The 13,514-nt window shown below is 40.9% G+C and overlaps 1 protein-coding gene across 8 annotated transcripts in view; it reads right to left on the bottom strand.

The window, feature by feature from the left end:
- Positions 1–13,147, bottom strand: part of LOC111867485 (insulin receptor substrate 1-B) — a 30,859-nt gene extending 17,712 nt beyond the window's left edge. For 4 of the 8 annotated variants that reach the window (XM_023857418.2, XM_023857415.2, XM_023857416.2 and 1 more), the window contains exons 1-8: positions 12,528–13,147; positions 6,434–6,568; positions 4,639–4,766; positions 4,359–4,561; positions 4,136–4,281; positions 3,911–4,053; positions 3,669–3,799; positions 2,134–2,199 (exon numbers count right to left, since the gene is read on the bottom strand). In XM_023857418.2, the coding sequence (XP_023713186.1) occupies positions 2,134–2,199; positions 3,669–3,799; positions 3,911–4,053; positions 4,136–4,281; positions 4,359–4,561; positions 4,639–4,766; positions 6,434–6,532 (916 nt within the window). In that variant the 5' untranslated portion in view covers positions 6,533–6,568; positions 12,528–13,147. The remainder of the gene's footprint in view (positions 1–2,133; positions 2,200–3,668; positions 3,800–3,910; positions 4,054–4,135; positions 4,282–4,358; positions 4,562–4,638; positions 4,767–6,433; positions 6,569–12,527) is intronic. The other 4 variants (XM_023857419.2, XM_023857417.2, XM_023857414.2 and 1 more) reach the window with 2 other exon arrangements.
- Between the last annotated feature and the right edge of the window lie 367 nt (positions 13,148–13,514).

Consider the following 13,514-nt stretch of genomic DNA (forward strand, 5'->3'; position numbering starts at 1 on the left):
TGCAAGTATCCAACAAAGCATGACTGCCAAAACACTACAATACACTCCAGCTGGTCTCCTTACAACTGATAATTAGATGGGCAGCAAAATTGTAAACATACCAACATGAGAAATATATACAAAACTTTGGTCATTATGAACACAGCACATGAGAGACCTAAAGACAGATAGCATAATATTATGGAGAACCTTAAGGAAAAGGTTGTGAAGGTGTGAAACGGATTCATCTTGCTCAGGATGGGGTCCAGTGATGGGCAACTGTGAAAATGGTACTGAACACTGAAATCTATAGAAGGAAGTGAAATTTCTCAATCAGATGATATAGACTATTAGCCACTCTAAAAAGGCTCTGCTCTTTGGAGATATAGGTAGAGAATCAGTCAGTTGCTTTACCTCTCAAGGCCGCGCCATAGCTCAAGCGGTTAGTCGCTGGCTTCCCACCGCAGTGGCCCGGGTTCGATCCCGGGTCTGGTCAAGTGGGATCTGTGGTGTACAAAGTGGCGCTGGGGCATGTTTTCTCTGAGTACTTTGGTTTCCCCTGCCAATCTTCATTCCACCAATTGCTCCACAATCACCCTCACCTATCAGCTGGGGCTGGTACAATAGGCCACAAGTGGCCACAGTACAAGAGACTTAGTCCCACCCCACTAGCAATAAAAAAAATACTTTACCTCTCCACTCCAAACATACAGGGTGTCCCAGGAGGAATGTGCCAAACTTCGGGAGGGTGTTCCTTATGTTAAAGTATGCCGATATAACCCAAAACACCTATGTCCAAAGTTGAACGGTTACGGAGATAATGGCCCAAGAAAAGTGTGGTCTTCTGGCAGGTCCAAGCACTGTACCTCGCTGTACCTCTCAGCTGAGAGCCCTTATCTATGTTTGTCCTTGAGTGCGATGATACTCCCTAGCCGTGCTTATGTAGTTGGCTCATACCAGAACGCGCAGTCAGCACGTTACGTCATCGCTCGCCAGTCATGTGTTATGTATACTGCTTGGAAACCTAAGGACAATTATGACATGGCGAGCGAGTATTTTGTACTTCAATTTTATGGCTTTCCGTCACTCACAAGTTGGTTTGATGTTACGTACATTATTAACATTACAGAATCCACATATTCCTGCCAGTTTTAATATGTATTTTGTAATCAACAAGTGTGTAACCCCGGTCAAAGTTTGACGCTTCTCTGGCCATTATCTCCGTAACCGTTCAACTTTGGACATAGGTGTTTTGGGTTATATCGGCATACTTTAACATAAGGAACACCCTCCCGAAGTTTGGCACATTCCTCCTGGGACACCCTGTATACCAACAGACTGCACACATCTCATGCTCTTCTACATCACAAGATACTGAAGCTGAATCTCCACATTAGTCCATGATCCTCAGTCCTAAGTGACTCCTTATTACATTAACCCTTCAAAAGCTCACTGCTAACTCTATGTAACACCTACTCTAACATCCAAAAACTCCGCATTCTTCCCCCCTCAGTGTAAGTGTGTTTTGTATGTTTCTCAAAATAGACAGTCACTGTTTCCATAAAAAGCATTAACTGCTTGTTCTTTGTACTGAAGATGCAGTTTGCTTTCTGTGAGGTAGAAACTTCATTTTTTAGCTTTATTTTGATGAAGTTCAGGCTTCAAAGAATGAACCTGTTGTCTTGTTAAAGACTACACTGTACTGCGAGAATCTACACCTTGCTTCGCCCTGGCCTTCAACAGTTCCCTCATCTGCAGTGTGTCAAATGAAAGCTGACACCTCCACATTCTATATAGTTAATATTCATATTTGCATCCCTCCTCAAAAGTCCTTTGGGTTTGGGAATAAGAGTTTTCAGAAAGACCATGAAAGGTAAATTAAACACTGGACTTGCAAACCCAACTTTAGTTAACTTGCTGATCCAGTTGGCAACTATAGAATCTGTTCACTTAGTTTGCTGTTTAGTGGAAAAATCTGCTAAAAGGTGGAAAATGCACTTCCCTCTTGCAAGGATACAAAACTACGAACACAGCGGCTTCACTGTATGAGAGTTTGGATCAACACTGGGACAGAAGCCAAAGTAATGAACAGAGAACACTACCCCACAACAGCCCACTGTGAGCATGCCATGCTCTAAAACAAACACACTGTACCCTGCTGAGGGTGGCCATGAGGGTCCGGCTCATTGGTAGGCACTGCACGCGTAGGGGGTGCAGCTTCTGCAACAACCACACAAGCCACTAGCAAGCTATGCTAACATATGCTACAGCACACAAATACACATAACATAGTAAAAAGTAAAAGTAAAGGTATCCCTGTAACAGGCCGTGGAGGCCCGCAGGGTTGTGAGATATTGAGGTTCCCACATTTTCTAGACAATCGGTTCATGGATGGCAGTAAGGTTATCAGCCCTATGCGCCGGCTGCCCTTTACCCCCAAGAACATTCCAAGAATATTCCTGGTACTCATTTCTGTTAGAAGTTGAGTCAACCCCAGAGCCAAAGTGCAGCTGGAAGGATTAGGTAAACTGATAAAAATCTAATGACCTCATTGAGATTCGATCCCACGACCTTCCGGCTTGTATGATAGTGCCTCAAACAACTACGCTACCGCATGCCCCCCTATCTCACTGAAAATAGACTGTAATGAATTAAAGCAACTCTCTTTACTAACATAGTGCTATAGAAATCATTCAGTCTCCATAGGACTCAAGCAACTGTCTATACTAACATAGTGCTATCGAAACAATCCAGTCTCCATAGAATTTAAGCAGGATACTATCATGGTGCTATAGAAATCATTCAGTCTCCATAGGACTCATGAAACTCTTTATACTAACACAGTGCTACAGGAATCATTCAAGCTGCATAGAATTCAAGGACCTCTCTGCAATAATATGGTGCTATAGAAATCCATCTGACCATGCAAAATTCAAGCAGCTTTCTATACTAACACTGTGCTATAGAAATCAATCATGCTACAGAGAATTAAATCAAGCACCTCTCTATACTAATATAGTGCTACAAAAATCAATCAGACCATATATAATTCAAGCAACTCTCTATGCTAACACTGTTCTACAAAAATGAATCACTTTGCAAAGAATTCAAGCACTTGGTATATACTAACATATGCTACAGATATCAATCAGATTATCAGGAGTTCAAGGGGCTCCAGTATTCTAACAGTTCTGTAGATATCTGTCATTCAGAATACAATGCATGTGACTACACATTTCCATGTGCACAACATAAATGGAAGTAAAGTAAGTGGACTATCTTCTGGGCCACTGGATGTCTTAACAACTGTCACCTTCAAATGATGCTACCCCTCCAATGCCCAAAAACTTTCCATGTTATACAAACACAAGCAGAACAGATGACACTGTATACTCTTGCCCTCTGCTCAAGTGCACATATAATGCCTGTCATGTTCCTGTCTTTATGAACTTCATATAACATTTTTCATGCTTTTTCCCTTTGTTTTGAAGTATAACTGCTCCCAAAACACTACTTCTCCTCTGAAGTTAAATAACTATGGCAGTTGATACAGGAACTAAACAATATATGGACTGGCTTACAGAGCCAATTCACCTCCAAGCTAGCAGAATCAAATGGACACATGACAAAATTCGCAATTTCTGGACTCTCCACAAATATTAAAATGATATCATAACATTACAAGCTACCTTTAACAGAACTGTTGCCCACATGTGTTTGGCGTCTTTGTAGCATGGCGATCGGTTTCGAGACTTCGTTGGTAGATGAGGAACGTGGGCGTGCCAACTGCTCCTCTTTAGAACTGTTGTTGCTCATAGCACTGAAATATAACAAGAATCTCAACGTAAAAAAAAAAGTTAAAATTGTTCTTATACGATGCAAAGATGAGGGCATGCCAACATGAGAAACAGTGAATCATATGAACACTTACTGCAGGATGGCAGCATACATGTTGTCAGCAATGTTTGTATCCTCAGTCTGCATCCAGAGCTCTCCCTCACCCGTGCAGGAGGAACGCCCCACCTCCATGTAAAAGAAGCAGTCAGAGCGCCCACAACGCCGGACACTCACAAGCTGCAACATATATGTTGAGCAATGGAAATGGCAGAAAACAATGAGATGAGATAGGCAGAATGAGATGCTCTGAGACACTCACCGAGAACTCGTATGTTTCAGCCCTCTCCTCCTGGGTCAGCTTAACCAGAGACAGGCTTCTGTCAGTTAGACACAGCAGGTGGCGACCCAACATGTTGCGAGTGTTGCCAAGGCCTTTGTTCAGCACTGTCACTTGCCACACATGCTCTGCAACCAGTGTGCCATAAGACAGTGTACAAGTGCACATGCCAGCAACTAACTGCCCACCTAGAAACACCACTCACCAAACGTAGGTTTGGGCTCTTCCCCATCCACTATGTCCTCCCCATATTGCAGCGAGAGAAGAGCCTTCAACCAGTCTTCTAACTCCTCCTCAGAGTCCAGCACCAGCCCAAAGCAGTCATCCTTTGTGTACAGAGCAATCACATGCTTGTGTTTTGTGTCTTGTCGCCGGTTGATGTTAAAGCACGTTTTCAGTGAGATGGCCCTGTACACATCACAAACATACACCTTAGTGCCACTCCATACCTACCAAGGGAGTACCTGCACAGCAACTATGAGTACCTTCTGGGAGAGTGGTTCTTCTTCCACTTCTTCTCATCCTCATAGTACTCCAGTCGTGCTGAAGCTTCAGATGAATCTCCACGCAAAATGAAGAACCGCTTCTTCATGGTCTGCAACAGAAGACCGCCCTGTGAAACATACAACCAGTCACTGGATTTGAGGTCCTCACAACATGACCACGAAGTAGGACCATCTTCAGGGACATGACATCATGTAGTCTGGTACTCCAATGCTTCTGAGGAATGTACTGCCCCAATTTTTAGGGTTGAAGAGTAAGTCAAACAAACTGGGCTTGCTCCTGAACCCTGAAGATGGAGACAGTGCATTCCTGCAAAATACCAAACCACACGGTATCACCAGAAGACAGTGCTCTCCATACAACCACTCCTTTAAATCAAGCATGTCCAACACGTCAATTGCGGTCCACCGGTTGATCGTGGGACGATTTTTGGTCGATTTCATAGGCCTATAAGCAAATTATACGTGAAACACATGTAAATTCACTTGTAATATAATATGATTATATTCAGATTTTGAAGGGAAAATACGTGTTAAAGTAGTCTGTTCTTTCAATGCTTCTTGATTTTACAACAAACATCATGTGTCATGTTATTTTTACCAATATTTTTGCTTAAAGCGAGGTACAACAATAGGAGGGGGTGGTAGATCACTGGCAGTTTTGACACTAAAAAGTCGATCACAACCTGTTTGAAGTTGGACATGCCTGCTTTAAATCACTCACATCCATAAGAACATACCTGTGTTGTTGTGACAATGGGTGGCTTCACTAAGCATTCACAAATGCACAAGAGGGTATGTTCATACATATTATCATTTCACTAAGTTCAAACTGTTCTCTTTGCTATATCATGGATTTCTATGAAACACATGCATGACATCTAATATCTTGTGGATAAATGTTTAGCTAATACTGATATTTACTGTAATTAACAAGTTCTGCTTCATTTTAGTAAGAATCAGCTGCTGATAAGTTACTGCCTATAACGTTTCATAATGTGTATGGGTTAAAAAGCTGACTCATGGTCTGAGATGTGAAATATCATAAATAGCAAAAAAACAATAACTCGTGTACCACATTTACTGAAACTGTAGTACCTTTTATTTTATTTCCCAGCCGTGCTGATGCTGATACTTAGATATCCAAAAACTGAGCTCCACAGCTCAATCAAAGTAAAACTCAGACTCTTACAACCTTACTTTACATATCTTTCATGTAAGCAATACAAGCAATAAAGCTGCATCTGCAATGTCTAATCCCCAAAGGAACTACACCTCCATATTTAGAAAATGCAGAGCTCCAAAAGCCACCTTTGTGACCCTATACTGTCCCCAGGCAGACACTTCATTTTGAGATCTCATCAACAGGCAATCACATGTCTTATTTCAGTGCTTTGCACTTACACTCTCTCTTCAGAAGTTGCCAGGTTCAATTATCCCACAGAACACATAGAGTTCGGAAAGAAAGGCAAACTGATTAACTCTATGGAAACAGAACCTACAGGTACAAAACTGTAACACCATAGCTGTCCGTTCGACATGATCCATAGTCAGTTACAATCAACTTATGTAAGATCAATCTTAATATCATCCATCTCCTTCTTAGTCTTCAAAGTGAAGTTTCTCCAAGGAGTTACCTGACAAAAATTACATATCCATTCCAATCTTCCCCACTCAAATCATACACTCAGTCACCATACATGCCTCTACTGCACTGTGTTAAATAATTAAGATAACAAAGAATGCAGAGTTCTTTACAGCAAATGGAATTACAAACCTTGAGTTTCCGAAGGTACCCCATCTTCACAATCTCACCACCCCGTCCATCATGGCAGCGACCACGAGCCTCACAGGCAGATGTTTTCAGTGATGCCATGTTGGAACTAGGGCGGTCACCACATCAATCTGCAAGCTGAGAGCACACGTCAGGAACAACCTACAGTCTCTCAACAACTGAGTACCAGTAAAGCTATCAACAAGAATCTGATCAAGTCAACCTTCATGTGTGCACATACATAATCAAGTAGAAGTCTCACCAATTTGAATTTCAAAAACATCCTGTTCTGGTTGACAGAGCCATGAGATTTTAAATGTGGGAACAAGCAGGCCGCACAATAAATACACTGTCAGCATCAAAAGCAGCTGTTATGTATTTATTGCACAAATGCAAGACAACCAAGAAAGGCGCAATTTATTGCCTCACCTTATGGACACAATCACTGTAATGTGATAATGTCTACAAAATAACAGACACAGATCCTGAATCATTTTATAAAATAAACATAATAATGAAATGAATAAAATAAATGCCTGATAAAAGTCAGATTTGTTTCTTACTTCATCAGTAAAGATCAGTATCAAATTCAATCAAAACATTTCATATGCCAGGGAACAAAAACTGTGCCATCTCAAATGTCTAAACTCACTTTGCGATTCACTGGCATTCATGATCTACTTGTATGGTATGAAATGTGGCAGAACAGACCCACAACACTTGCACTAGAAAATTATGATCCCAGCAATTTAAATTAATATACCAGAAAAACAAATTAACTCTATAAAACAGAAGGTCCTCCATGCAATCACTACTTCAAAACCCAAGTTATTAGAAGATTATTCATCAAAACCCAACCCAGCATCCAACACAACCCTATTATTATCTAACATAGCTCTGGTCTCTTGGGGCAGACGTTCAGAAAAATGCAACATCTCTCAGGAACCAAGATAGCTCAGATGGTATAGCAACAGCCTACAGGTTGGATGACTAAGGAATAAGAATTCAATTCCTGGCAGGAGCAAGAGAATTTTCTCTTCTACATGGGATCCAGAGAGGCTCTGAGGCCCACGAAGCCTCCTATCCAATGAGTACCAGTCTCTCTTACCCTGGGAGAAAGGAGGCCAGGGCATGAAGCTGACCATTCAACTCCACCAAGTACTGACAGTGAGAGCATGTGGTGTTACACATACGAGTATACTCTTCCGTACACCTTCATGGTGTGGCATTTAATTAAACAGATGGACAGACAACTTTGCCCTATACTAACTGTATCTTTCAAAATCCTTACTCACCCATCATGCATCCTCACGCCTCAATTCAACACTATGTAACAAATGTTACTGAATCATGGTCATTTAAGAATTTAAGAACTTGTTAAACAACGTTTATTTTAACATTATACTCTAATCTCTGCCTCGTAGGTCTCTCAGAGCTGGCCAACATAAATTCTGTGTGCATTTCTTGTTTTCCACATGTGTCCTACATGGCATACCCCTCTCATCCATCAAAATACAAGTGCTCTATACTGAGGCCAGAGGAAGAGTTCCCATGGGCTGCCACCGCCATCCTAATGTCACACATTACCCCTCCAGCATATATTCCCACATCTCCTTCTAACCATTCCGTTCACAGGAATGGTGGTAGTGACCACCACATAACAAATTTCACTAGGAACAACCCACCATGCAACAAACTTCTTTCAGTGGTCTCAGCATGGCAATACACAATAAGAAGTCAAAAACTGTGAAGCTCCTTATTATGCACAATTTCATTATATTCCCAGTGACTTGGGCCCAAATGTTCTCATCAGATCTCTGTTCCCACTCCCACTCCCACTCCTCTTCCTCCTCCTCCTCCTCCTCCATGTTCAGAGATGCAGGCATTCACTCCTACTTGAAAGAGCACGCAACGGGACACACACATATACCAGCGGAAATACCAATTCTACACCCAGGATATGGGTGTCAATACAATACACAGCACAACACCTGGCTTCTGCCTGCTTCATGCTGGTTTCTTGCTTGTGCTTCATCTTTGACTCTGAACATGTAGGCACTGTGTTCCGCCAAAACATCAGTTGACTTACCCCAGACTAGCGGCCTCCGTAGTCTAGAGGTAACATTCCCACCTCATGACTCGTAGTACGCGGGTTCAAATACCCGGCGGAGGTCGTCGAATTTTTAAGGGTGGAAAAATTCAGGGAACAAGTCCTCCGGGAGGGACTTTAAGCCGTGGGTCCCGTGTCATAGCTTTACGGCACGTAAAAGAACCTCATATCTCCAAAGGAGGTCACTGAGCCAAATTAACGGACGTTTCCCGCCCAAGAGCAGTCTCTAATACCTCTGGTAGATGGGGGAAGCATTATAGATACCTCTCAGCCAAGTAGAGCCGGTCTCGCTGGCTGGGCGGGACTGATGGTAAGCACCAATACCGGTAGGATATAGAGACTGGTAGAAATCATAGAGGGAAGCACAATGGACCACTACAGGTCTAAGTGCATGGGGAAACCCACCCTCTCTAATAACTAACTAACTAACTAACTACCCCCAGACTACAATGTGTTAGATTGCAGATTATATATACAAGATGGTGGGGGGAAGGTAAAAGAAAAAAAAAAGTAAAGCTATCTCTGTAACAGGTTGTGGAGGCCCATAGGTTTGTGAGAAGTCCAGGCTCCCACATTTTATAGAAAATCGGCTCACAGATGATAGTCAGTTTTATCAGCTTTATGTGCCAGCCACCCTTTAACCCCAGGAAGATTCCTGGTACTCATTTCTGTTAGTCTGAGTTGACCACAGGGCCATAGTGCGGCTGGAAGGATTAGGTCAATTGAAAATCCATGACATCGGAAATCAAACCTGCGACCTTCTGGCTTCTAGCATTGTGCCTCAACCATGAGTCGAATGTCTCATGACCCTACGGGCCTTCACAGCCTGTTACAGGGATAACATTATCTTTGGAGGGTACGGAAAACATTTCTTTTTCATAAGAACTGAATAGCTCTACTGACTTCAATGAAACTCATATAAGTTGTGCAGAATACACCACAGTATGTGTAAAAACAGATTAACTCAGTCTGGCTCATTTCCTACACAGAAAACTATGTTCCATTTTGGATGTTAAAAATAGGCATTTATAAATCAATCACATCTCTTTTATCGAGGTTCACGTTGATGAGGACTACCACTTTCTTGGATTACAGACTGAGCCCACCTTTTCTAATGATCAGACATTATTACCTTGCGTTACAGAGGGGCCATACATTTTCAGTTCTTTTTTGCAGTTACTCGAGGGACAAAGGCAGTTCTCTCTTGCTTGACTTCATTCTCAGCATGAAAACATATCAGATTTACATCTGAAGAACTGGTGGCCATTCTGAAGATATAATAAATTCAACCAAAGTGTCACCCAGCTCTTCGGAGTGAGAAATATGAATGTAACAATTATCTGTTTTTGTGTCCAAAATGAAAAATATTTTTTGCTGCAACAAATCTACCAATCAGAATACATCATTTTATATACATACTTAAGTATGATCCACGTAACTTACACAAGTTCCACCCAAATCCACAAAGTTGTTCATGTAAAAAAAAAAAAGTATACACTGCACTGCAGGATTATCTGCCCAAAAAGCATTACAAAGCTCATGATATGTATGTACTAAGCTTCTTCTAGTGCACACAATCTCACACGTCGCTTCACTACATGTTTTGGCATCACTGTGCCATCCTCAGGTGTGTTATTTACATTAAACTATTGCACTGCTCGCCATCATGTGTCGTTTATAAAATGATTTAAAATGTATATTCTTCTTGTACTATAATAAAATTTATATACTCGTATATTAAAATTTGTTAAGATTTATCATCTTATACGTCTTATTTCAAACTCGCGCATTATATTATTCTTCCACTATGGGAGTCCTTCTTCCTATATTTTGTGTATACTATGTCTTGTGATGTGTCCTTCTTCTTTGGCTGCGTGCGTTGTAATCAATACATTTTAAATCATTTTATAAATGACATATGATGGCAAGCAGTGCAACAGTTTAACGTAAATAACACATCTGAGGATGGCACAGTGATGCCAAAACATGTAGTGAAGTGACATGTGAGACTGTGTGCACTAGAAGGCGGTCAATACATACATATCATGGACGAGAATCAGTGCAACAGGATGCTAAAATACATTATTATAAGCCCATTCACATCAAAATGGAACATTATGCAAAATACCAGAATGCGGGTCACTGTCACATCATTTGCACAGATCTCTTTGAGAAACACAATACATTTGTGGACCAGACATTACATACAGTTTATATTGCTCTGGGAGGATAATTACATGACATAAATAAGACGATATGACAGAAGAACCAACAAACAAAGTCAAACATTTCAACATGGAAGATGGAACACTGAATGGATGTTAAAGAAAAATGTGAACTGCTTCGAAGTGGCTCACAATTGGCTCTAATACTGGGCTTTGTTGTTAACAGTGTTCGCCCTCCATCTTGCGTTGAGGTTAGGAATATGTGGAGCTAACTTCCACTTCCCCACACACTCTCATAGTGTAGCGCTTAATTAAGCACAGGGGCTCCGCCTTTCAGCTCTGTTACCTTGCAAATATGTCCAGTGGCCACAGCTGTTAAAACAATGTGCAAGTATCACAGTAGAGTTTTTGGATGCAATTAGAATACTCATCCCAAATATTTTAATTATATGACTAAACTGTATCTTTCTAATATGAGTTTATTCTCTTCTACTACAAACTGTGATAATGACAAGGAAAACTACCACATCCAAGGTGAAGAATGGGTGCTTCTGCTCATAAAACATGTGCTGCTCTGTTTGTCACAAGAGCATGGCACTCAACAAAGCACAGTCAACTGGCTTCACATATTTGAGATCTAACATAAATATGATGACTGTGTGAACAAACTCTATAGTTACCATACACGAGCAAGGTGACAGAGAATGCAACTGGGTAAATGAGACGCAGACATGATCCTGAACAAGGAAAAAGCAGCTAAGGCACACAGATGGTTCTGGTAAGTCTACGAATAATGTACCAGCGTTCTCAGCTGAAGTGCTGAATGCTGTTAATCCATCAGGACGCATTCTAGGGTCATCCTCCTGCACTGGTTATATGCATCTTTACACCACACAGCAGGACTTTGTGTCAGGGAAAACTGTATACCTACCAGGAGCACGAAACCTTGAAAAACCTGTTAGAATAACTGATCTGTTCCTTACAATCTGTATCACTTCTACCAATCTGCTTGGTGTTTACTATGAAGCTAGACCTTGGGGTATAGGTACGTAGACAAGACACTATCAGGGTACAGCATTATAAAACTAGGCAGACGTTCACCTCCATTTTTTAATTCCAGGTTGCATTATATGTACTACCTTTAGATCTTTATCCATAATGGCTGTTAACCTCCACTGAGTAAGTGGGGACTCTTTACCCATGTGAGTACAGTGGCCACAGTATGACAGTGGCTACTGTCATCTAATTCCAAAGTACAAATGCATAGATCTTTATCATGTCTCCCTTACACATCCCATGCTATTCTGTTTATGAACTACGTCAATTTTACCTTTACTTTACTGAGTGGGACATGATAAAACAATGTATGCCATTAATAAAAAAAAACAGTGAACAACGAACACACCACCACTTTGCAATTTCAAATAACAGAAATGATAAAACGTTCAACCGTTCCACCTGTACCTTCTAAAATTCAGAGTATCTGCCCAAGTCCTGTATCTGCAACTGAGATGCACGTGGGCGGTAAAATCTTTAATAAAAAAAACTGACACCACAGATTTTTTTGGGGCGGGTGCTACTTTACTAGCTGTAAACATCAATCATATTGTACTTATTCATAACTATGGGCAAAAATTACTAAATATCGTGAGCATAGTATAAGAGAAGATTATAAAAATTACCTACGTCAAGGGACTTTGAAACCAATCACCAAGGCCTGCACAGGCACTATATGCGTGTTTAATTTCAGAGGTGGCGGACAAATCTCCAAATACTAGTACACGTACACACAATTAACATGAATGAGCAGATTTATACTTACTTATATACAAAATATGTCTATATTTCTCTGAAGAATCGTCAACATTTGAAAACGGCCTCCTTGACATCACAGGTAACCCCTTGTTGCTCCAACTGCAACTAAGTTCCTTTGACCTTTCTTCCTATTTGATTCAATCAATTTATGTAACTCTTTTCCTTGTCGCATTGTCATCACACACGACACATCAAAGGAAAATAGGCTATTCTGCCAAGGGCAGGGTGTTTTTTTTTTCTGCGCAATATCCGAAACACTACTATTCGAGGTCAATGAAATGTAATTTATGTGCTAATCTTAACAAACACATGTACCAATAGTGTATTTTGCCCACTCACGCCAATAACACGCACATAACATATGACACCAGTAACATAAGAAAGAAACACACTTCACACTCAAAACTTGCATTACCAGATGCAAAATGTGATCTGGCAAAAATCAATAATTCACTATAATGAAATATGTCTTCAACTCTTCCAGTGTCATCAAAATCGTACACTAAACGAAAATATCGTTCTAGAAGCTGCAGGCTTTGGCAGGCATTGCTGTCTTCTGAACACAGTCCACTTTTTAGAAGCACACCCAGCAACAAAATACGCAGCAGCATCCATCTTGGAAAAGGTCATGTGTGTATCGTCAGTAGAGTTGTAAACAAGTTTTACGCATGCGCTTACAACCTACGACGAGAAACGAACGCGCTCATTCATTCTGGCAATAGACATTTTTTGGTGGGAACCGAATGGTACGCGGGCCATTCAAACTATTAGCAAACAAGATCCCCTGCTACGATTTGCCAAATACGTCTTCAGATTCATTAAGAAACTTTATTATTAAATTTTATGCAGTATTCTCGAAACCTGAATCACTCTGGTAAGAACAATAATCCCATATTTATGAAGAGGTTCCGAATGTCATGATATACATTTCAGCATAATCAGATTCTCTCAGAATAAAATAGTGACAGGTAGATAATTAGAATATCAATTTTAA

This window comes from Cryptotermes secundus, unplaced genomic scaffold (genome assembly GCF_002891405.2).
Source record: "Cryptotermes secundus unplaced genomic scaffold, Csec_1.0 scaffold843, whole genome shotgun sequence".
Taxonomy (NCBI): Eukaryota; Metazoa; Arthropoda; class Insecta; order Blattodea; family Kalotermitidae; genus Cryptotermes; species Cryptotermes secundus.